The sequence below is a fragment of the Hyperoodon ampullatus genome (assembly GCF_949752795.1).
Source record: "Hyperoodon ampullatus genome assembly, chromosome: 10".
NCBI classification, from domain to species: domain Eukaryota; kingdom Metazoa; phylum Chordata; class Mammalia; order Artiodactyla; family Ziphiidae; genus Hyperoodon; species Hyperoodon ampullatus.
Window position 1 is genome coordinate 69,249,676 of NC_136923.1, and position 25,668 is coordinate 69,275,343.

Below are 25,668 nucleotides of genomic sequence, written 5' to 3' on the forward strand. Positions count from 1 at the left end.
AGCTGGATGCCCTGACGTCATCAAGCTGCGCGTCCCGCAGGGCGGGACCCGAGCGCGACTACGCGACCAGCGGACCGGGGCGGGCTTGTGGGGAAGCGAAACTGGGGGAGGAGGAGGCGGCTCTGGCAGCGGCAGGGCCAGGCCTGGTGGCGGCGGCATCGGCGGCCTGAACCCCCCCTCTCCGCTCCTTGGCAGCTCGCCCTCTTCCCTCAGCGTGAGTGCCGACGCGCGGCCCGGGGGGAGCGAGCGGGCGGGCCCGCGGGCTCAGTATCTTCCCCTCGGCCCCCCACGGGCGTTCGTGACCCTCACCGCCCTTTCTCTCTCCCTTCCTCCTTTATACCCTTCTTCCCCGCGCCCCATCCCCAGTCCACCAGCTGCCGCTGCCAAACGTCTCTGCGCACACATTCAGACACTCACGTTATCTACAAATGAAAAGACTGGCCCGGGGAGATGTGAGCTCATCTCTTCCCTCTATGAATAGGGGTGGTAGTGCGAAACCGAGGCCCAGGTAGAGAAGACTGGAGAGGGGATTTGAACCCCTTCCCTGGGGGAGCAGCAGGTAGAACCAGGCCTTCTGCCTTCCACTTAGAAGTTCTCTGCCAGGGCACATTCTTTTGGATGTGTAGGTCACTTGATCTGGGCACTGGTTAGCTGTGCGGCCTTCCCCTCTCGGGCCTCAGTTTCTTTTAGTGGAAAAGGAGAGGGTTGAATGAGGTGATTTGGAAGGCCCAAATCTAAGGTGGTTTGGGAGGAGCATCGGTATCTCCTGCCTTTCGGACGCTATTTCCTCTCCTTTGTTGGCACCTACCTCAACACAGTTCTTGAGTTTCCTGTGCTTCCAGTCTCCCCCGGAGTCTCTAGGAACCAGAGGGCCCTTTTTGCTTACGTTATGGGCCTTTGGGGTGAGGGGTTATTTAACACCGTAGTTTAAAGTGAAATGTGGCTCAGCCTGGTTTTGCTTTCTGTTTGTTCAACGTCTCCTGTTCTTCCTACTTCCGCAGATAGCCCCTGCCTGTGCCTAGTAAGAGGCTGCCTCCTTAGGAAGGATGAGATTATGTGTTGGGTAGGCTGCCTCATCCTTGAGCTGGAGAGAAGTGAAACGTGATTCATGTTTGAATCATGAGGGGATCAGTGGTATCTTTGGATTTCATCACTCTTGCTGCTGTGACCCATACTGTAAGCCTGTTCTTGTGCACCTGCAACTCCCCTTTCCTAAGGAATAGCAGCGCAGCTGAGCACCCACCTGTTTGCTCCTATTTTTGAGTACTTTCTCTTTCCTGAGTCCTCTTATAGCCAACGGTTGTGTGTAAACCACACTGTATTCACTTCTACTCCTAATTGTTCTTTAATTTGATCATTCCTTAAGATTTCAGGAATCTCATAATCACTTCATTCCATCTCATTTTTTCCCCTCATGCTTGCCTCTCATGCTTACCCATGGGCATGGATGATGGTGACATGGTGCCTTGCCTGTTTCCATTCTTTTTTGTGGAGGTGGGTTCTTGTTCTTAAAATTGTTTTTGTACCTGAGTCCTATGGTATGGCTACCTCCGGCCCTGCTAACTTTCCCACTCTTCTGTTTTCTCAGTCCTAAGTCAACCACTACTTCCATTCCTTACTCCGTTTAAAAACTTGCCCAATTCTCCCATGTTTTCAAACATCCTGAAGTAAACCAAAACCCAACATTTGTATCATATTGTATAATCTCTTAATTGTCCTGGTGAAATAATAATGGTGATGTAGCAATCATTCTGGGATGATTTTTTCACCTTGGAAATATTTGTTGATATTCATCAGGTTTCATAATTAATTTCTAGTGTACATGGTTGTCACACATGGCCAGTGTTGCATCAAAAATACAGAATAACAAGTACGCAAGGTCTTTTTCCTCCTGTGGCTCGTGGAGTTGATCCATGACTTTTTGGTATCTGACACCAATGGCCCAGAGGCTGCTGGGTCTGTGAGCACCACATTTTCCAGTAAAACTAACAGCTGTTATTGAAAACCAGAGCTTGGCTAGCATCCTTCCTGGACATCATTCTGAGGAAGAAGCTATTCAAGTGCTGGCAATGGAAGCTGTTTGGAGTTGCCAACGTTCATGCATTAATGGTTCATTCCCATTCTTTGGAATTCCTGCTGTGATCCTAGTGTCTCTGACAAGGGCAGCTGACTATCTGGATTTGTGGTTGCAGCAACAATGAGGAGGAGAAATGATTCAGAATGCACTGCCCCTCTCAAGAAACAGAAGAAAAGAGTTGCAGAGCTTGCCCTGAACCTCAGCTCTACATCTGACGATGAACCTCCCTCCTCTGTCAATCATGCAGCAAAAGGTAAGCTTGCCTGTGTGGTCCGAGGCCACTGACCATCTGGTTATTTGAATCGCTGATGCCTGAGTTGGGCAGAATACAGTTCAGTGTCTCTTGAGGAAGATTAGGCAAATTCTACAGAGAGATACTGGTTGTAGACTCTCTTCTCTTTTGCCATTCTCCTCCTGGGAGTTGGGAACATGTTTTAACTAAAAAATTGGAATTTTTACAGGTGTGCCTTAGTTCTGTTGTGGTCCTTCAGTAGGTGGCACTCTTTTGCTGCCTTAAACCAGGTGGAAGTAGTGGTGAGCATTGAGTGCCCTGTGCTCTCAGCTGTTAATGATCTTGGGGCTCTTTCACAGGGCTGGGCTCTTTGCTGCAGTGATCTGGCCTAATTCCCCTCAAGTTTTTGCATTCTGTTTCCTCAATTCCCTCAGCAGTTATGATCAGAAACACCCAAATGAATTGGAGCATCCCTGTGTTCACTGTTTACTTTAAGCTCTAAGGATTTCACTGATCTGGTTGAAACTAGCATTTTGCTTTGCCTGTTTTTTAGGGTTACAGATGTTCACAGTTTCCACAGGTGCTTTCTATGAGAAATTGTGAAGCGTCTCAGAGCTTGCCTGAAATACCAAACAATTAGAAGTAGTTCCATTTGCATTTACTTTACTTGCCAGCTGTATTAATTTCCTAACAAAGTACCACAAATTGGGTAGCTTAAAACAATAGAAATTTATTCTCCACACTTCTGGAGGCTAGAAGTCTAAAATCAATGTGCCAGCAGGGCCATGCTCCCTCCCAAGGCTCTAGGGAAGAATCCTTCCTTGCCTTTTCTAGTTTCTGGTGGTTGCTGGTGATCCTTGTGTTCCTTGGCTTGTAGCAGCATAATTCCAGTCTCTGCCTCTGTGTGTGTCTGTGTTCAAATTTCTCTCTTCTTATGAGGATATCAGTCATTGGATGAGGGCCCACCCTAATCCAGTATGACTTCATCTTAATTTGATTACATCTGCAAAGACCCTGTTTCCAAATGCCATGTTCCCAGGTGCTGGGTGGACATGACCTTTTGGGCACTATTTAAGCCAGTACACCAGCAGTCTTGCATTTTGTATCCTCTGCTGGGTCACTGGTAAATTGGAATGAAATTTGGTGACAGATTGATGACTGAAAGAGTGTGAAGAATCCTTTGAGGGTGATAGAAAATACAATTTATTCTCAACTGGTTGGCTAATTGAAGGGCAGTTACTCATCAGTTGTACTGAGTAGCTGGTCCAGAAAGGAGAAGCTTGACAGGCCTTACATACAGCTAATGAAGCCTTTGGGGCAGCTGTGATCCTGGCTGGATCAAGAGACTCTCTTATAACCTTGTGTGTAGAGATACGTGTGCCTTTAAAGTTGTCACAGTGTATTCCAGGGTAGGTGAGAAAGGCTGTATGTAATTGAGGTTACTAAGTGGGAGGGCAAAAATATATTGGGCATATAGGTTCTGGGGCCTGTTGAGGAAAGGGAGTTTTGCTTATCACCTGGGATTTGAGCAACTTGATGAAGGTAGAGTCTCCTTGGGCAGGGCTCTGGGTTAGTGGGAGAAATGGCCTGCAAGAAAGGGAGAGCGTGCCTGGGGGAATAAATGATACTTAGGTGGTGGAGGTATCTGGTTCTAAGTGGATCTTGGGGGAGGTCTGCTCTCAAGAGAATGGCTCCCAGGTAGAGGAAGGTGTATAGTTAAGGATCTTTCAAGGGAACCAGTCTAATTTAAATTTCAAGCTTTTAAAAATGTGACTGTGAATTGAGATTATCCTCCTCCCTCCCACCCTCCCACGAACTCCCTTTAATTGTACCACATGTCTTTAACCTTTTCTAGAAGTAGCACCATATGACTCAGTCAGGATTGACTGTTGCTGTTTGTACAGAATGGAAATCTAGAGGTGGCCTGTACCTTGTATGTGTCTGGCAATAGGCCGTTTGGTCCCTTTCATTTGCAGAAAAATGAGGCAGGAGGCAGAGGCAAACAAACATTGTTAGATTTCCCTGGGTCAGCTAATTTTAGGAAGGGCAGCTCCACACTGACAAAAAACCTCTGAGGGCTGGAGTCTGGTGTCTTCATCAGCAAGACTGCTCTCTGTGCCCCTCCCCCTGCAACCCCATGCCTGGTGTGGAATAAACGCTCAGTAAATATTTACTGAATAAAACTGATGGAAGGCAACAGTAGTATCTTTTCCAAGAAGCTTAAAATGCTTTGCCTCATTCATTTTGCCTATGCCTCCTCCAGTCTGCAGAGGATCATTTCATTAAGTACTTTGCATTTATATCATCTCTGTTCTGTGTTGACTTCTCTTAGGCATCCCCTGGACAGTGTGCCCTGGTAGTTAACTGTCTCGCCAGAAACTACATATCCCCTGAGATCTATATGCGGCTTTCCTATTCAAGTCATTGCATTAAAGCAGGTGTGTTTCCTTTTGCTCCAACCCCTTCTACCCGGACATACTGTTGAACAGATGATTGAAAAATACTCTTTAGGGAGTACAAAAAAAAAAAGTAGCTGCTATTTCTGTCTGTCTGGGCCTTGTTTGTGCTTTCTCTGCTAGATCAATGTGATGACTCATTAATAGATCTATTTAGTTTAATCGGTTTTTTTTTTTTTTTTTGTGGTACGCGGGCCTCTCACTGTTGTGGCCTCTCCCGTTGCGGAGCACAGGCTCCGGATGCGCAGGCTCAGCAGCCATGGCTCACGGGCCCAGCCGCTCCGCGGCATATGGGATCCTCCCAGACCGGGGCACGAACCCGTATCCCCTGCATCGGCAGGCGGACTCTCAACCACTGCGCCACCAGGGAGGCCCTAATCGGTTTTTATTTTACATTATTGACAGGGTAGCTGCATTGCCAGTCAGAGTCTAACACCTGACCAGACTAAAGAAGAAAAGGGATGTTGTTGTCATGGCCACTGGGGCATCATATACTCTTTAGAGTATTTTAAGAGGAATTTGAAGGCATTTTCAAGCCTAAAGAAACTCTTGGAAATTTGCTATTAAATAACGTTTTGAAGCAAGGAGATTCAGATGGAGGTCATTTTTTTCTTTTTGGTTGTTTGTCACAGGGAAACTGTGGTCTAGACCCCAAGACAATTTCCTTTTCTCTTCAGCTGTGCATCTAATGTGGGCTCCTGGCCCTCCCACAGCATGTTGCTTTGGAAGTGGCTGGGCTCCTTCACCAGCACCACACTGAAAGTGCCTTCCCCTCCGTCAGGTTTAATTCTTCGCTAAATAGGCCATTTTCCCTGAAACACCATCGTTTTCCTGTCAGCCCAGATTCATGACCTTAATCAAAAACTTCCTTTATTGGTGTCTGTTTAAATTGCTTTAACGAGTTACCATTTGTCTGGCATGAAGGAGAAATTGAGTCTTTAACCAGGAATGAGTGTATTCCACAGCAGTTGTTAGGCAGGATGTGGTGTTTATTAAAGTCCATAATTTATTCTTCTGCATCTGTGTGCTGCTCACCTTGGCCAGTAGTGGTTAGAGCTGTCCCTCCTTGTGTGTTGTCACTGTCATTTTTAATCTTGGCATGTTTGACCTACTGTTCTGTTATGGAAAATTTTGTCAGTAGCTGGGAAATCTCTGATTCTTCTATAAAATGAACCTGTTTTCTTTAAACTGACTTAAGAGTAATGATTTCTATTAGGTAGAGAAGAAATCTTAAGTGAAAGCTCTAAATAATGTCTTGGGCTCTCTGGTAGGTTTTAGAAGGGGAGCTCCTGGGGAGGTAAATGGGAAATCCACCCAATTTTGGCAAGTTCTTAATGAAACTCATGATTTTAATAGACTGACCTTATTACTCCTGTTAATTTATATCCTCATCACAAGATTGTCTGCTCAATGTTTGCTAAATTCTTATCGGTCTTGGGAGGCTGAACTTCCTCTTTAGTTCCTGCTGCAGCCAAGACAGTTGTCTTCTTTTCATCTGAAAAGAGTGGCCCCAAAGGCCCAGGGTGAAAATGAGTAGTGGCTGTGGCAGTCTGTGGACATCAGGACTAATCTAGGGAACTTTGTCTTAAATCATGTCAGGCTGAGAATTGGCTTTAAATAGCACATGAAATAAAAGAGAGAAGTAAGGCTTATCTGCTTATCCAGCACACTTTTTGATCTCACAAAGAAAAGCCTTGTAGGGTGATATTTTAGCTCTCATCAACCTCATTCTCAGAACCTGGACAAGACAGCTATCTGTACATTAGGTAACACCTAAGGAAGAGAAATGGAGTGGAAAGATCTTTGTGCCAGAGTCTGGTGCTAGAATATTGCACCAGAGCCACCAAGGATTTGTCCAATGAGCCTTGCACCCAAATTTGGTTCTTCCTGTCATTTTGGTCCAAAAATGGCATGAGGACAAAGAAAACAAAAGATCTCTCTCTGAGATCTGAGGGCGGCAGGAACCCTGCATGCCCAGGAATGATATTCATACCATTGATGGGTGCCCAGTGATGGATCTTTAAGCAAACCTAACAGCCTGGCTACTCCCTAGAGCTGGACCAAGGGCACACTCTCCTTTGAGAAGGACATCAGGTTTTCCTAACCTTTATATAGATAGACCTGTGAATCTCCAGATAGCTGGTGAAAGAAATAACAGCTGATTTAACATTGTAGCTTCTAGGTTAGTCTCTGGATTCCTGGGCTGCCCAGGGAAACTATAGGGCAGTGCTCAGGGAGCTGCCCCCATTCCTGCACTAATCGGTACAGGTTGGAGGCATGGAAGCAACTGAGTGAAGAGACTCTGCACCTTTGGAAGCACAGTTCTTTAACATATGGGAGCTCTGTTGCAGAGCACATTTCTCCTTCACGTGGGCAATGAGAGATGAGAGGCCTAGGCTTAGTTTTAAGCTATTCAGAAGGTCTTTCCCCTCATATCTGCTGTCCTCTGAAGATTTCTCTGGAAAGGAACCAAATTCTGCACAAGGCTTAGAATGATACTTTATTTCTTTATAGCTTTCTTTTAAACCCTAATTTTCAAAGTAATGTATTCTTATTTCTCACACAGAAAATGCAGAAAAGGCAAAACAAAATAAATATCACTGCACATCTCAGTTTCCATGGTTACTCATTGTTAATGTTCTGGGTCTTTCCTTCTGAGTAGCAGTCTCTGGCACTCTGTGACGTGTGCTGCATTGGTCCATGTAAGCAAGTCAGCTCCTTATTGAGGGAATTGAACAGCCACCTTTTTAAAAGGACGAAGGCAGATTTGGTGCCTCTCATTCAGGGATATTCTCAACCAGAATTCCTCCTTAGGAGCCAGAATTTTGGTTTTAAGTTTATTCTAATTTTTTCACACATGTTCACCTGCCTTTCTTTTGCAAAATGTTATACCCTTAAAAATGCATATTTATTTTAGGTATTGGAGTTTTAAGCTCTCTGGGGGTAAGATTGTTACTTTTGGATAGTACTCCATTGTATATAGCATGGACCGTTTATAAAACAGGTCCTGAACCAAAGTTGTTGTCTGATCTGTTAAACAATATCAGATGTCCTTTTTCAGCCTACTGGGGTGCAGCGTGCTAAGTGATAGTCCAAGGGGGACTCAGTTCTCTGCTAGGATATAGGTATTCCATCCTCATGCTTAAACTTTTTGTTGTTTTTGTTGTTGAACCTTTAAAAAAACCTTTTATTTAAAGACTTCTTTTTTTTTTAGAGCAGTTTAAGGTTCACAGCAAAATTGAAAGTACAAAGATATCTCCTACACACCCTGCCCCTATATGCACAGCCTCTCCCATTAGCATCATCTCTTACCAGAGTGCTACATTTGTTACGTTGATGAACCTGTGCTGACACAACCTTATCAACCAGAGTTCATAGTTTATATGATGGTTCACTCTTGATGTTGTACACTCCATGGGTTTGGGCAAATATATAATGACATGTACCCTTCCTCATATATATATATATATATATATATATATATTTTTTTTTTTTTTTTGCGGTACGCGGGCCTCTCACTGTTGTGGCCTCTCCCGTTGTGGAGCACAGGCTCTGGACGCGCAGGCTCAGTGGCCATGGCTCACGGGCCCAGCCGCTCCGCGGCATGTGGAATCTTCCTGGACCGGGGCACGAACCCGTGTCCCCTGCATCGGCAGGTGGACTCTCAACCACTACGCCACCAGGGAAGCCCTCCTTCCTTATATTTTTGAGTGCTGAACGTCTTGCACTGCATGTATGAGGTGTTGTAAGAGGAAATATCCTGAGGTACACTTAGTAGGTGCTTAGCAAAGATGACAACTGGGTGATAGTTCTTTAAATTCACTACAGTAAGCAGTTAATTAATTTCTTTTAAATGCAAAGCCTTAGTCCAAGTGTTGGAGATAGAATGTTGGTTGTGGCAGAGTCCTTGCTCTCTAGGAGTGACCCTGTCCAGTGGGGTGGCATGTGACAACTAGCTCTCAGGAATTGTGATGAGTGCTGTGCTGATGGTATGAATACTGGTGCTACTGGAGCACCGTGGAAGGGAGAGTCAGGCCTGGGGTGCTGGGGAAGACTTTGCTCTTTTCTGAATGTCAACCCTTAGTTTGTGTTCTCACTGGGAAATGGGTGTCTTTACACAGTCTTTAGAATTAGGATGTAATCCTCAAGTTCTGAATACCTGTATAATGCCCATTTTGGGTATATATAAATAATTTTTTTACACGGCTGCCCTTTGTGCCTTTCCTCAAATACCTCCCACAAGCAGCCAAACTTTGAGTCAACATCTCTTCTCAGGGACTTCCTTTCTTCCTTAAAGGAATTGTGCTACATTGCTAAGTTAGTTTTTTTTTTTTTTTACATTTATTTAAAATTTTAATTAAGATAATTAATATTATCTTTTAATTAAGATAATATATTCACATGGTTCATAAATCAAAAATATAAAATGATAGCCAATATAAACTCTAGTGATATAAAAATGTAAATCAAGTTTCACTTCTTCCCCTTTCACTTGTTCCAAGTAATCATTTTGGTATTCTTTTTCCATGCCTCAACCCCACATGTGTGGATAATCACTTTTATTGGTCTTGTATATCTTTCCTTCCAAAAGCTCTTTTTGCAATTACCAGAAATAAAAAATTTATATTTTTATTGTCCCTCTTTAGTACACAAGAGTTAGGATGCCATGTTCATGAACATGGTCTAGGTCTTCTATTATTCAGTTGACAATGTGTCTCGGTGATCTCACCATTTCAATACAGAGGGAGGTTCCCAAGTTTTCTTGGTTTTTGGCACTCTTAGTGCTGCCTTAACATTTTTCACCATGCCCTAAAAATACCAAAAGAAATACCTAACAGTTTAGTTTATTAAGTATTTAGGTCTAAATAACAAGCATTTATATCCTAACAACTAATAGATGTTTGTAAGAATAATATTCGTAAATTGAATTAAAAAAATTTTATTCTTAAATAAGCACAATTACTTATTAATGAGATTTGTATACTGTTGAGCACTATACAACTTCTCAAACCTTGGGATCAGATTGGATACTACCACCCTTATTTCCTGTTCCGCATTCCTCCTCACTTGCAGTTTAATACCATTTTCAATGGGAATATGCAGAAATTGTTTACCAGATTTTTTTTTTGCCATGCATAGCGGCATGCAGGATCTTAGTTCCCCGACTAGGGATCGAACCCTTGCCCCCTGCAGTGGAAGTGTGGAATCTTAACCATTAAACGGCCAGGGAAGTCCCCTGTTTACCAGATTTTTGAGATACAATCTATTTCCAAATTTGGGTGGGTTTTCCTTAAGAAACAACCTCAATAAAATTATATTGGGTTGAAATATCTTTTTTATTTTTTGCGGTACGCGGGCCTCTCACTGTTGTGGCCTGTCCCGTTGCGGAGCACAGGCTCCAGACGCGCAGGCTCAGCGGCCATGGCTCACGGCCCAGCCGCTCCGCGGCATGTGGGATATTCTCAGACCGGGGCATGAACCCATGTCTTCTGCATCGGCAGGCGGACTCTCAACCACTGCGCCACCAGGGAAGCCCGAAATACCTTTTTTTTTGGCCACGCCGCGTGGCTTGCTGGATCTTAGTACCCCAAACAGGGATCTAACCTGGGCTCCGGCAGTGGAAGCACTGAGTCCTAACCACTGGGCTGCCAGAGAATTCCCTGAAATATCTTTTTTAAAAAAATTAATTAATTAATTTTTGGCTGCATTGGGTCTTCATTGCTGTGCGTGGGCTTTCTCTAGTTGTGGCGAGCAGGGGCTACTCTTAGTTTCAGTGCGTGGACTTCTCATTGCGGTGGCTTCTCTTGTTGTGGAGCACAGGCTCTAGGAGTGCGGGCTTCAGTAGCTGTGGCATGTGGGCTCAGTAGTTGTGGCTTGCGGGCTCTAGAGCACAGGCTCAGTTGTTGTGACACACGGGCTTAGTTGCTCCGTGGCATGTGGGATCTTCTTGGACCAGGGCTAGAACCCATGTCCCCTGCATTGGCAGGCAGATTCTTAACCACTGCGCCACCAGGGAAGTCCTGAAATATCTTTTAAGTTAAGAGATTCACGTATCTATAAAAGATGGGGAAAGACCCAGTTACAGTGACTATCTAGACTGTGGATTATCCCACTTTTGACCAGGAGACAGGTAACCCACCACTTCTGGCAGCTGCTAAGGTGGGTCTTATTTGGAATCCTTCGGCACCAAGGTTGCTGACAATGAAGATACTGGCTTGGCTCACTCAGGCCGGCAGCTCCCTCCTGGAGCCTTTAAGTGCAGCTCCTCTACTCTCCGCCTCTGTTGGTGTTGCTGCCTGAGCGCCCCATCTTCACTGTCCTCTCTTTTGCTTCTCTTTTTCCTTCCTCTCCTGTCTTCCCCTCCCCCTTCACTTCTCCCTTTCTCTTCCCCTCTTTCCCCCTGTGAGCCGGCTCTTCTCTGGGGCTGTGCTGTAGATCCACCATCTCACCTACAAGTTTGAAGGACTGTGAAAACAGGAAACTAGGAGGTTAAACAATCAGAAACTGTTAGTCCTGTGATAGAATTGTTGAAAATGAAACCAGGTATCAGTGTTTGGAAATTGATATTCAAATAATAAATAGCAGAAATAACAATCATATCATCAATAAATACATTTTATATCTGACAGTATACTTTCAAATACACTTTTTCACTTAATCTTCAAACAACCCTATGAGGAAGGTATTACCATCCTAGTTGTGTAAGGGATGGGAAAGGAAAACTGATATTTTGAACTCCTGTTGTGTGTCAAGTACCATTAGGAACCTCAGTGACTTGCCCAAGACTACACAGTTTGTAAGAGGTAGAGAATACATTTGACCTGGGTCATTTAATGAACTTTATGTGTGCAGTGCATATACTGAACACTAGTTGAATAAATGAAACTTGGACTTCTAGAGGCTATATTGTGCCATAAACACACCAAAACATCTTCCTTTTTTCTTTTCCAGCATCTGCTACAAGCCTAAGTGGGTCTGACAGTGAGACTGAGGGGAAGCAACGCAGCTCAGACTCTTTTGATGATGCATTCAAAGCAGACTCTCTTGTGGAGGGAACTTCTTCTCGCTATTCCATGTATAACAGTGTGTCCCAGAAGCTTATGGTATGTAAGGGCTTGGGTTGGGTTGGGTTGGGTTTCTGAAGCTGTACTAGCAGAGTGAGAGAAGGGAAATTGTATTGGTATGAGAAGAAGCAAAGTGAGGGCATGAGTTTTTCCTCTGCTTTAGTTTAGTAGAGAGCTGCTATAGTTTAGTAGAGAGAGTGTGACCCCTTCTTGATAGAAGTATCATATTTGAATCATCCATGGGAAGTGGCTGCTCAGGCCTGCTTCTCCTGTCCTGTCCAGAGCTGAGTTCTTGTGAGCATATGTGAACACATGAATGTGTGTCTGTGGATAAAGAGACTTCATGCTGAGATTTTTTGCTCCAGTGAGTGATATCAAAAGAAATGACTAAAATCCTGCTCACTCCTAGGTACCTAAAATAAATGGGAGTAGTAGTCTTCTGTATTACTTCCAAAAGAGGGCCTAGTTTTCCTTAATAACTTCAGTACCCCCGTTGGTATACCACAAGAAGGAAGGTGAAAAGGAAGATCTGCTACTTTCCTTATGAGACTTTAGTGTATGTGCAAAGGTTAGGGAAATCCAAGTTTGTCTTCTGTCTAGCTTCAAGAATATTATAGTTGACCTCTCCATTTTCTGTTGGATTCATTTAAGAATGAGAACTGCCACTTCTGAAGTCATAGTCAGGATTCTGGGTTGGGGCCAAAAACTTTGGGGAAGTGGAAGATGGGGAAGTTTGTGACTGAGTCAGACTCTTTGACCTGGGGAAAGATTTGTGGCTACTGTAGGAATTTCATCCGGCTCCTGAGCTGGTAATGCCCCTTCCATATGGAATATAGACCTTCTAGGTAAATCAGATCCTCTTAGGATTGGAGTTCTTTTATTAGACAAGGGTGTGTGGGTTTTGGGATTCGGGTCTCTGGTTTTGGGGGTATGTAACTGGGTTCAGTGACTCTAGAGTTTAATGTAAGCTTTTTAGTTAGTTGTGACATTTAAAAAAACGTTTCTGTCCAGAGTCTTATAGTATCTCCCATACCTCAGTTTTACATGAAGTGATGTTTCAGTTAATCTCTTGATTAAGTGGGCTGCTACAAGCCCTCATTGTCCTTGCTTAGTAAGGCCGTTTGACTGGTTAAAGGGTAAGGTTTAGAAGTTGCCGCTTGAAGCGGTTCCATTTTAAATTATGTTCTCTTTATCAGCTTTACTCTGGATCTACTTCTCACTTAATCAGACAAATTAGCTGGAAGGGTAGTTGTGCAAATGTCCAGTAAGATTCATTATATACTTTGGTGCCTTTAATTACAGCTATGAGGTCCCTTCTCTTTTATCCAACTTATAGTTGCCCTAGAGTTTCACCTCCAGAATAGACAGCCACTGGGCCCACAGTTAAACTGCAGTTATTTATTTGTTTCTTTTCATTAGGCTAGAAGGAAAACCTTAGGCCTTACTCGTTTATATTTAACACGTCTGACACATGATAAGGGCTTAACATGTCTGACACATGATAAGGGCTAAATAAATGTCTGTTTATTTATATAAATGCACCATTACTTCTCTTTTTCAGGCCAAGATGGGCTTCAAGGAAGGTGAAGGATTGGGTAAATACAGCCAGGGTCGGAAAGACATCGTTGAAGCCTCTAATCAGAAAGGTCGACGAGGCTTGGGTCTGACGCTGCAAGGCTTTGACCAAGAGCTGAATGTGGACTGGCGAGCTGAGCCAGAGGTAACTGATATGGAGAGGAGGAGACAGGAAAGCCATTTATGGCTTTATGAAGCCATATTAACATTAACAAACTAGAAGTCTCCAGAGGCAGTATGATCAGGGTGGTTAGTGGAGATTGGAGCTAGTTTCTTGTGTGGAAGATACTGGGGGTGTCCAAAATGGAAAACAGTAGTCTGGGGGAGATATGGTGGGATGTGGATTTGTTTCCTGTTGCTTCATATAGGGCTGTCTAAGACCAGTGGGTATAAGATGCAAGAAGGCAGGGCTTCCTTGGTGGTGCAGTGGTTGAGAGTCCGCCTGCTGATGCAGGGGACACGGGTTCGTGCCCCGGTCCAGAAGGATCCCACATGCCGCGGAGCGGCTGGGCCCGTGAGCCATGGCCGCTGAGCCTGCGCGTCCGGAGCCTGAGCTCCGCAACGGGAGAGGCCACAACAGTGAGAGGCCCGTGTACTGCAAAAAAAAAAAAAAAAGATGCAAGAAGGCAGAGTGTGTCTCCACAGAGAACTTTAATAAATAGATACAGCTTTCCACCAGTGACGAAGGTGCCTAATGAGGTAGTGAGCTCCTTTTGCTGAAAGGATTCAAATGGGGCCAAATGAGGACCTACTCTCCCATTGTGTGAATGACTGGATTAGGTGCCCTCCAAGGTCCTTGCACCTCCACAGGTTTATGACATCTCGGTATTAAATAGGTGTTTGTTTATGCCATATAGCTTTTCTATTGTGGGTTTAGTCTGCTTTTCTCCTTGGATATGAGTTTGCTAAGTACCAAAGGAGGCTGTATCCTTTTTCATGGCACAGGTAATGTTGAGATTTTATTTTTACTTATTTATTTATGCCCTACCTTATTCCACAGAGGATTTGAAGTAGGTATAATAAAAGCACCTAAAAATAATGGTAAAATATTACCATTATAGAGTTGAAACTAGAGAAAATAGAACACAGATATCTAGCCTTCCACATAGTTGCTGTAGTTGAGCTTCAGATGTGGGTCTGAACTCTGGAAAATTGATATTTTATTTGTCTCCTGAACTGATGTTCCAGTTCAGGAAAGAAGTCCTGTGAACCTGTGCATGATAAAAGCGTAATAAGGTGTCAGAATAAGATCCTGATAAGCCAGGAGCTAATGGGTTCTGGGGGTGGTCCTGCTGTGCTGCCTTGTAGTTATGAGGAGACGAGACAGGCAGAATAGGGCAAATATTTGTAACTGGGGCTAGATGTAGGTTTTTACTTCAGAAATACTTGGTGCTTTCCATGTCCCCATTTGTGTGAAAACAAGTGAAGAGTCCCCATCCTCTCAATGGGGCAGAATAAGAACTAACTTTGCAAACTTAGAATCTGAAATTTGCTCATAAAATCTCGGTTTTTAATGTAGACAGGCTATTGGGAAAAAAGAATTTTTTTTTTTTTTTGGCCAAGTTGCACGGCTTGCAGGATCTTAGTTCCCCTGACCAGAGATTGAACCTGGGCCATGGCAGTGAAAGTGCTGAGTACTAACCACTGGACCACCAGGGAATTCCATGAAAAAATTTTTTGAGGCAAAGCTGTCCTAATTATCATTTACCATAATTTACTTTTTCTCTTAAAAAAGATGTCCTGTCTTTTGGTTAAGAATTTGGCTCAACTATTAGTTGGTGGCCACTTCTTTAAGGTAGATGAGTCTGGGCAGCCTGAGGTGAATGTCCAGTTCCTGGAGTCACCACACGGAGAGTGCTCAGTGGCCACTGCAGCCCAGGAATATGGAGTGCAAGGTGTGAAGCTTCAAAGTCCACTTTGTGGGTAGCCTTAATGTTCAGACTTCAATGGGGAGATTGAGTCTGCTTTTCCTCTCCAAAGGGGCATCCAAAGTGTATATGAGCTGCTTTTTAGAGGTTATAATTCACAGCTATTTATGCTTAACGGGGGTGGATTTGACCAGGGGGAGAAACCATTATTCACTGCCAGATTCATTGACAAAGTTTTCAGTAATTTTTCTTTTAAACTTTTTCTCTGTTAAGGGTGGTTGGCTTGCCCTCAAGACCTTGCATTGTGATACCATTTTATGCCTTTCAGAGCATGTAGTATTGCCTTTAATCTCATCGCTTCAATTCACAGTGATGACTCTCTTCTCCACACTTGCTTGGAGGGAATGTGTGGAGCTGCCAGTGCAGGTTAGCCACCTGTTTAGGTTTTATAATCCATGTCTTTCTAGCCCAGTGAACTTAGTTCTGGCTGCACGTTAGAATCACCTGGAGACTTCTAAAAACATACTTATACCCAGTCCCTACCTCAGACCAATAGAATCATATACTCTGAGGGTGAGGCCCAGGCATCAGTACTTTTTAAAAGGTCTGCAGATGATCCTAATGTATAGCCAGGATGAAAACCACTGTTTTAGCTTGATAAGGAAAGTAATTGAAAAATTAAGAGGAAGCAGCATTAGAGATGCCAGTTTCTGCTCTGTCTTGGAATGAAGGGTATCAGGAGGTGAGACTCATTGCACTGAGTCTTCCTGATGTAATTACCTTATCATGGACTTATATCCTACGTGTACTTCTCTGTGTCCCCACTGCTCTGACTATAGGCCTCTTGAGTTAAGGACCATGTCTTTTTTTTTTTTTTTTTTTGGCCACGTTGCACAGCATGCGGGATCTTAGTTTCCCAACCAGGGATCAGACCTGTGCCCCCTCCAGTGGAAACGCAGAGTCCTAATCACTGGACTGCCAGGGAAGTCCCAAGGACCATATCTTTTTTTTTTTTTTTAACATCTTTTTTGGAGTATAATTGCTTTACAATGGTGTGTTAGTTTCTGCTTTATAACAAAGTGAATTAGTTATACATATACACATGTTCCCATATCTCTTCCCTCTTGCGTCTCCCTCCCTCCCACCCTCCCTATCCCACCCCTCTAGGCGGTCACAAACCACCTAGCTGATCTCCCTGTGCTACGCGGCTGCTTCCCACTAGCTACCCACTTTATGCTTGGTAGTGTATATATGTCCATGCCACTCTCTCACCTCGTCATAGCCTCCCCCTCCACCTCCCCATATCCTCAAGTCCATGCTCTAGTAGATCTGTGTCTTTATTCCCGTCTTACCATCTTACCCCTAGGTTCTTCATGACCTTTTTTTTCCCCTTAGATTCCATATATATGTGTTAGCATACGGTATTTGTTTTTCTCTTTCTGACTTACTTCGCTCTGTATGACAGACTCTAGGTCCATCCACCTCACCACAAATAACTCAAATTTCATTTCTTTTTATGACTGGGTAATATTCCATTGTATATATGTGCCACATCTTTATCCATTCATCTGTTGATGGACACTTAGGTTGCTTCCATGTCCTGGTTATTGTAAATAGAGCTGCAGTGAACATTTTGGTACATGACTCTTTTTTTTTTTTTTTAAACCATTCTCATGGGTGTATAATGATATCTCTGTGGTTTTAATTTTCTTTCCTTGGTTACTACTGATGAGCACTTTTTTTTTTTTTAATGTTGAGCCTTCTTTTAATTAATTAATTTATTTTTTATTTTTGGCTGTGTTGGGTCTTCGTTTCTGTGCGAGGGCTTTCTCTAGTTGTGGCAAGTGGGGGCCACTCTTCATTGTGGTGCGCGGGCCTCTCACTGTTGTGGCCTCTCTTGTTGCGGAGCACAGGCTCCAAATGCGCAGGCTCAGTAGTTGTGGCTCACGGGCCTAGTTGCTCCGTGGCATGTGGGATCTTCCCAGACCAGGGCTCGAACCCGTGTCCCCTGCATTAGCAGGCAGATTCTCAACCACTGCACCACCAGGGAAGCCCAGTATATGACTTTTTGAATTATGGTTTTCTCAGGGTATATGCCCAGTAGTGGGATTGCTGGGTCGTATGGTAGTTCTATTTGTAGTGTTTTAAGAAACCTCCATACCGTTCTCCATAGTGGCTGTATCAATTTGCATTCCCACCAACAGTGCAAGTCCCTTTTCTCCACACCCTCTCCATCATTTATTGTTTCTAGATTTTTTGATGATGGCCATTCTGACTGGTGTGAGATGATATCTCATTGTAGTTTTGATTTGCATTTCTCTAATGATTAATGATGTTGAGCATTCTTTAATGTGTTTGTTGGCAATCTGTTTAAGTTCTTTGGAGAAACGTCTGTTTAGGTCTTCTGTCCATTTTTGGATTGGGTTGTTTGTTTTTTTGTTATTGAGCTGCTTGTAAATTTTGGAGATTAATCCTTTGTCAGTTGCTTCATGTGCAAATATTTTCTCCCATTCTGAGGGTTGTCTTTTGGTCTTGTTTATGGTTTCCTTTGCTGTGCAAAAGCTTTTAAGTCTCACTAGGTCCCATTTATTTAGTTTTGGTTTTTATTTCCATTTCTCTAGGAGGTGGGTCAAAAAGGATCTTGCTGTGATTTATTTCATAGAGTGTTCTGCCTATGTTTTCCTCTAAGAGTTTGATAATGTCTGGCCTTACATTTAGGTCTTTAATCCATTTTGAGTTTATTTTTGTGTATGGTGTTAGGGAGTGTTCTAATTTCATACTTTTACATGTAGCTGTCCAGTTTCCCCAGCACCACTTATTGAAGGGGCTGTCTTCTCCGCTGTATATTCTTGCCTCCTTTATCAAAGATAAGGTGACCATATGTGCATGGGTTTATCTCTGGGCTTTCTATCCTGTTCCATTGATCTATATTTCTGTTTTTAGGACCGTATCTTTTTAACTCTGCATTCTGAGCTCTTAGCCCACAGTAGGTATTCATCAAATAATATTGGAACAATTGAAAGAAACTTTGTAAGTTGGGGGCGTTCCTTAGGATTCAAACCAGAATTGGACCTGGCCTTCAGAAGTTAAACTTTAGAATTCTGGCTCTTAGTTCTAATGTCTGACACTGCTAGTGGCCTCAGCTTCCTGGACCCTTTTCACTCTGAGTCCCTCTTGATCGATTTGGGGAAGCCCTGGTGAGTTGGGGCACAGCCCTGAGGGTCTGTCTTACCTGACTTACTTCCCTCTCTTTTGTTTGTAGCCCAGTGCCTGTGAGCAGGTGTCATGGTTCCCAGAATGTACCACTGAAATTCCTGACACTCAGGAAATGAGCGATTGGATGGTTGTGGGAAAGGTAGGATTTCAGGAAAATGTACCCTGAAGTTTTGGCACTTATCTCCTGACTTTTCTCCTCCTCAAGTCAGTTGTGTACATCTGTGTACTCACAGTTTAAGAAAAATGTGAATCTGAGCATTCTGCATCAAGAGGGTGTGTCAGGGGCTTTATGGATATGCCCCTGGCAGATGAGGCAGACAGGGTTTTTCCTCCTTCAACTTGCAAGGCAGCACAAAATGCATAACTTCTGTCTTCCTCTTGGTTGCTTTTTAGAGTAGCTTATTATACATCTGTATATTCTGGTCACTGCTGGGCACTGTTTCAGGTAGATAAAAAGACACTATCCCTGTCCTCAGAAAGTATTGAGGGAGTTGTTATGGAGGAAATTTGTTTAATTTCCTTCTGGAAAATTATAAGAATAAAGTAGATAGCTATATCAAGTCAGCATGGTCTAGAGAGCAGTTCTCAAAGTGTAGGGACCTCCAGGGATCTCCATGACCCTTTCACGGGGTCTACCAGGTCAAAGTTATTTTAATAATGATACTGAAAAGTTATTTGCCTTTTTCATTCTCATTCTCTCACAAGTGTCCAGTGGAGTTTTCCAGTGACCATGACGTGATATCACGACCAATTGAATGCAAATGTGGACAGCAGAATCTAGCTGTTGTGTATTAAGCCATATTGAGAGATTTGCAAAATGGAAAACAGGGCCACTTTTCTCAATAAATTTTTTTTTGGAAATATAGTTTTTTCTCATAAAAATGTTATTTATGTTAATATACCATCTTCTTTTAAACTAAATTAGTAAATATTTAAACATTTTCTCAGTTTTAACTTCTAATATATATACACATATCTCTTATATAAACAAAAGCTCTTTGGGGGCTCCTCAGTGATCTTGAAGAGTGTAAACCTGAGAACGCCAAGTTTGAGCATCACTGATTTAGAGGTAGCCTCACTCAGACATGAAGTTGGACTTGACATCCCCATGAGGCTCCCTCACCCTTGTTTTCTGTGACACTACCAGGTCAGTGCCTGGTATCCTGCCTTCGTACTCATCACAGAGCAAGAGGCTTCCTGGTTGAGGGAAAGGCTTCTGTCATTTGGGGCATTCCCCATCCTTCTGCCTCCACACTCTAGGGACAGACAGCTTGGATGTCTCCTTCCTGTTTGCTTTTCTCAGCCTCAGCATTCATGAGTCTTGTATGCATATGGTGCTCTAGTCAGAGTACCCAGGGGGCTGCTTCATCTCACAGCCATCTGGACCAGAGCCAGAGGGGTTTAGGATTTTCTTTTTCCCGCCCCTCAGGGATTGATGTTCTTTGGCCCCTTTTGCTCTACTCACTCAGAACCCTAGTTTCTCCATCCATCCCCCCAAATACAGTCGCATGTGGTCATTATTGATTGTTTTCTCCTCCCTGTAGAGAAAGATGATTATTGAAGATGAAACAGAGTTTTGCGGGGAAGAGCTGCTTCACAGTGTGTTGCAATGTAAGGTAAGGACTCGTGGCTAGAGCTGGAGTTGAAGATTTTGTGTGAGGGGTTGTGCTGGGCTTTTCTTGTTCTTTTGAGTCAGTTGTGGGGAGGCTGAAGTTTAGCTAAGATTTTTCTTTGAGATCAGATAGGTAGCTTGCTACATTTCTGTGAGGTGTCCTTTTTCCTGGTGTCTCTCCTGCCCTGTAGTGTTGTGCTATCCCTGTGATCAGTAGCCAGGAAAGGAACCACTTAATTTCAGTGGGTTGGTTCATTGTAATCCTGAAGGGGGCCTGGCATAGTGAAAGGTTCGGAATCATTGTGTAGCATCAGATAGAGCTGAATTCAAATCCTAGTTTAGCAGCATTTTTTTTTTTTCCTGTGTGACCTTGGGCCACTTGCTTTAGCTTCTCTGAGTTTGAGTTTCCTCATCTATAAATTGGGGAGAAAATACTCACTTCCCAGTGTTGTTGTAAAAATTAAAAGAAGTAGTTGGTGTTACCCTCCCCTTGATGTCTTTTGGCCTGTCTTTGGGTCAGGAAGTGCATTGCTTGGGGCAGAATGAGCCAAGGAAACTCTGAGGAGGAAGTGGGTTGGAGAAGAAGCAAGGCCTCAGACTAGCTTCACAGAGCTTATTTTTCTGGCAGGCTGAGTGTTGGGAATATCCTTAAGGTGACTGGAACTCAGGTAAGGCGAGGCTTTCTTTTTTCAGAGAGAATAGTAGAGAACAGAGAAGGGTTCCCTCCTGTGTGGTAGGCGCCCTCAGAAAACTCTGGTCTTGGTTTGTCTACCCTCTCTCTGGGTACCCTTCATATCAGAACTCTGGTCCCTTGGGAAGTTGCTGCTGGAGTGGAGAAGCAGATTTGTTATGAGGATTACCAGTGCCAGGAGGTGACTCCGTGCCATTTATTAACCACTTACCATGTGCCAGGCACATGCTTACTTCCCTTTTATTTTGTACCATTTTACAGGTGAGGTAGTTGAGGGTCAGTGATTGAGTGACTTGCCTAGGGTCACACATCTGGTCATTTCAGAACTGAGATACGGCAGGAGCCTAGCTCTTCAGAGGGCTGTGAATCAGGCCCCTCAAGCTCGTTAAGACACCTGTTTCATCCCAAAGGGTGATGCTCACCTTCAGGTTCTGATTCTCTCTGGGCAGAATGTGTTTGATGTCCTGGATGGGGAGGAGATGCGGCGAGCTCGGACCCGGGCCAATCCCTATGAGATGATCCGAGGAGTCTTCTTCCTAAACAGGTTTGCTGACATTTCCTTCCCCCCCACCCCGATGTACACTGCTCTACCTTTTCATTTGAGCCTTAGCTCTTCATATGTCTGGTACTGAGGCACACTTTTCTGTCTTGCTTTGTTGCAGGGCAGCAATGAAGATGGCTAACATGGATTTTGTGTTCGACCGCATGTTTACAAATCCAAGGGACTCTTATGGGGTGAGAACAAGGTTTTGCTTCTGAATTCATAGTACCAAATGAGCTTGAGCTTCAGTGGTTCAGAAATTGCCATTTGTGCAGTGCTAGGAGAGTATTCCTGCTAGGTGGTAGAGATGTATTTTGTGAAAGAGATATATTTTGCTTTGAGCTCTTCAGGTAGGGTTCCACAGTGCTTCCTGTGGTCCCAGGAGTGCCCCAGTAAGCAGTTGTCTCTAGGGCTTCAGGCCCTGAGTCCCACCCCCCAACTCTGCAAACCCTGCTGCTCACTCTGAGTGGAGGCAGCAGGGCTTACAGGGGTGGAGAAGGGGCATTCCTGACAAAATCAGCAGCTGTGCATCTATAGGCCTAGGGAGCAGGGAGATGAGGCCATGAGCTAGAACACAGGCCTCCCTCCTCCATTCATTAAACCTGTATTTATCAAAACCCCTACTTTGTGCCAGGCACAGTACCAGGAATACAATTTTGAAGGAGATAGATGTGACCCCTTTCCCCATGGTGCTTGTGTTCTGGAAATTCTGGTAGACTTGAGAGCTGATAAGGGTACAGGGTTGGGGGTTTGTAAAGCCTTTCTGTGCTCATTGATATGTGGAGGCCATTTGCCACCAGGGAGCTTTCCCCTGCTTTCTTCCTACCATGGATGAGGTAGAGTCTGAGTACAGTCAGCCCTCTGTGTCTGTAGGTTCTGCATCCACCGATACAGAGGGCCGACTGTACACTGCCATTTTATATAAAGGACTTGAGCATCTGCAGATTTTGGTGGCTGCAGGGGTCCTGAAACCAATCCTCTGCAGATACTGCGGGATGACTGTATACAGTCTTTACAGTGAGTGTTCCAAATTGAAACTTGTGACATCTGATTTGGTTGCTGTTTCTGGTATGAGAGGGCAGTACTCAGGGAAATGTTTGAGTGTTGAATGAAATGTGGGCATCTGGGTTCTTTCACTGGTCTATTTAAAATCAGTATTGTGTCTGAAGATCTAGGCTGTGTTCAGTGAGGGTTGAGGGCGGGCATGGAGTGCAGCACTTAGTCGCAGGTGGTGTCGCTTAGGTTCACACCTTCTTTGGATCTCAGCTGCCTCATCTCTGAAATTAGCCCTACTAACCTGCCAGAGGGCCGGGGTAGGACCAAAAGACTCTTAAGATTTGTTCCAGCTCTAAAATCTGTGATTTCAAACGTGGCCCCTTTCCCTTTCTGCCTCTCTGAACAAGCTTTGTGTGGGATCATAATTACCAGTCTTTGGCCCTTCTCAAGAAGTGATAGAGCAAAATGATTTTCTACTTTGCTACATGTCATTTTTCTGAACACAGACCCTCCATAATGATAGAGAAAGAAAAAAGGAAATTTCATTCTAACATTCCCTTCAGGGTTTCAAAGCATTTTTACCCAGTCCTAGAAAGTTAGTTCTCTCTGACAGTGAAGGGGCCAGGAGCCAGCTGTTCCCGAACCTGTTTCTGCTTCACTCACCCTCCTTCTACTAGGCCCCGATTATCCACTGCTTAAAGAAACTTGTTTGCCAAGTTCTTTAATGTTTCGGCTTCACCCACCTGACTGCTTCTTCAGTGCTGGCGAAACTGGTAGGTGGTCCCCTCCAGTCTTTAGTTATTTTTCTCTCCCAGGTCTCCCTCCTCATTTTACAGTACCAGCAAGCTGCACAAAAGGGCTCTTGGAATTAGCATCTTGAGAAAATTAGGTTGATATAATGTTGATTTAATTTTTTGAGCTCCAAATGATTTCTTTTAAACCCCTGCGTGGCAGAGGAACTCTGTCAAGCCGCTGGGAAGTCACAGCATCACTTTGGGCTTTTGAATGTTAAACGCCTCCAGCAGCTGGTATCTGGTTATTGTCTTTCGCTGTCAGGAAAATGAAGTAGGCATCAGGGTTGTCCCATTCCGGTCGTGGGTGGAGATATTAGTTACATAGGAAAAGGCAGCCGTGTTTGTGATGCTTCAGGCAGCTTCTTGACTTGAATTGATTGATAGTGGCCATGGAGAATTGCCCTTTCAGAGATGTTCTTTTGCACTACACTATAAAAAGTGATTTCTCTTCAGCTCCTAGTGTTTTCTTCTCTCTTTTCACCTCTGTTTTCCCCCAAGGACCACAGTGACAGCCAAGCCCGGCAGGCTTGGTGTGTTTTTCAGGCGACACACTCTAGAGCTCTCCCAGCAGAGCTGGGAGTGGTGGAAGCCCCAGGCACATGCCCAGGTTTGCCAGGGTCTCAGTGGCTCTTGGGTCAGGCGAATTACAGAATAAGAGTGTGGAGAACTTGAAGCTTGGGAAAGTGTGAGGAGGTTGGAGGTGGGAAGCCAGAGGGAGGGTCTCTGAGGTTTTTCAGTGTGCTTCTGCTTCTGCAGGTTGTGGAAAAAGAAAAGAGGCTGGGGTAGGGAAATAAAGAAATCATAAACAAGAATTGGAAGGGACAAGGGAGAGAAGGGAATTTAGATTCTTTGGGTATATGGAAGCATATTATAAACCAAAACGTTATGTGAGGGACTTGTGTGCTTGGGGTTATTGTTGAGGTAAGAAAACATCGGCTGTGAAGCGTAACAGGAGACAAAACCTGAATGTAGATCTTTAAGTTTCAGTGCTGTCTTAGAAGAAATTAGACAGCACTTACAAAGTGCCCGCTGCATGTGGAGCACAGTGCTAGGCATTGCAAAGATGAAAGGATGGAAGGGACCAGAGTTTTGACTCTAAGGAAGTTGATCTAGTTGAATATAATGTTATCTTACATTTGTTTAGTATTGTACAGTTTCTAAAGGTCTTTGACATATGGTACTTCATTTAATCCTCTAATAGCCTTAAAAAATAACCTGCATTAGTCCCAGTTTACAGTTGAGGAAGCTCGAGCTTAAAGACATAAGTTATGGACTTGCCTTTGACTGCACAGCCAGTAAATGGCAGAGATGAGAATCCCAGATGTCCTTTCTATGAAAGGACCTTCTGGCTGTGGCCTGTGAGGGTATGACACATCTTGACATCACAGAACAGATCATATTTATGCCCTCTTCTTGGAGGTGAGATGCTTTCATTGATTCATTCCCCTTCCTTCTCCCAGTCTTCCTTTGGGCCATCTGCTCACCCAGAGAGGCTGGAGCCTGTGGCTAGGACATGGGCAGTGGTGAGGAACAATGTTTTCACTCTTTCTAGCATGTGCAGGCCTTAAAATTGTGACCCCTGCCTCACTACCACTTTGCAGCCTGGGAAGTGCTGCATAATATTCTCGGCAAATGCCATTAGGTCTTTCTTTGTGTGTGCAAATGAATATAATCCAAAAGTATGAAAACTGATGGCTCAGGAACAAAAGTATGCTAGGGTGGAGTGGCAGGGGTAGGGGAGGAAGAACTGATATATCCCAGCATGCTGAATGGGCTTGTCACAGGATGATGAAGTTTATTTTTAGCTAAAGTCACTTTCTCCTGAGACTTTTTCACTGTTTTGATAAAGGTAGATAACCATCATCAGAGGCAAGGCCCTTGTCACCTAGAAAGTGACTGGATCGTGAGCATCAGTATTTCCATTTCTTTCTTATAACTGTTTCCCCTGAAGCTTTCTGATCTTTATCTAGCAGTTAACAGAGCTCTGGACAAGCACCCAGCCATGCCAAACCTATATAGAGAGAAGGCTGAGCTCCCTTAGCCCCTTTCTGCTGGATGTTCATGAGGGTCCCCTGCAGTCACCCCCTCTAGAACTCAACCTCTTGTCACCAGTGCAGATGGTTTATCCTCTCTGCTGTGGAGGGTTGGGACAAGTAGAATTCATCATCTAGGGCCCAGGTGTGTAGAAGAGAAGTGTAAACACACAATCTAGGTCTGCATGCAGTGTACATTTTATTTTATTTATTTATTTGGCCGTGCTGCATGGCTTGCGGGATTAAGTTCCCCAACCAAAGGTCGAACCTGGGCCACAGCAGTGAAAACCGGGAATCCTAACCACTAGGCCACCAGGGAACTCCCAATATTTTAGATTAAGAGTTAAAGCCGCTCAAGTGGCCAAAACTATAATCCAATAAAAATACAAGTGATTATTGTAATTTAGTTATTCCTTAGGTGAGTGGGTGCTCTGATGGCTGCCCGGAAGCTGTACAGCATTGTCTCCTGTTCTCTCTACCTTGTCAGCTCCCAGCTATGCACCACCCAGGCCC

General features: G+C 44.1%; 1 protein-coding gene across 1 annotated transcript in view; it reads left to right on the forward strand.

Annotated features, from left to right (window-relative positions):
* Nucleotides 1-2,197: 2,197 nt before the first annotated feature.
* Nucleotides 2,198-25,668, forward strand: part of CMTR1 (cap methyltransferase 1) — a gene marked incomplete at its 5' end in the record, with an annotated part of 59,390 nt that continues 35,919 nt past the window's right edge. Inside the window, 7 exons of the mRNA XM_079712938.1 lie at nt 2,198-2,330; nt 11,717-11,868; nt 13,391-13,549; nt 18,535-18,627; nt 20,033-20,104; nt 21,241-21,335; nt 21,454-21,526. Coding sequence (XP_079569064.1) covers nt 2,198-2,330; nt 11,717-11,868; nt 13,391-13,549; nt 18,535-18,627; nt 20,033-20,104; nt 21,241-21,335; nt 21,454-21,526 — 777 coding nt within the window. The remainder of the gene's footprint in view (nt 2,331-11,716; nt 11,869-13,390; nt 13,550-18,534; nt 18,628-20,032; nt 20,105-21,240; nt 21,336-21,453; nt 21,527-25,668) is intronic.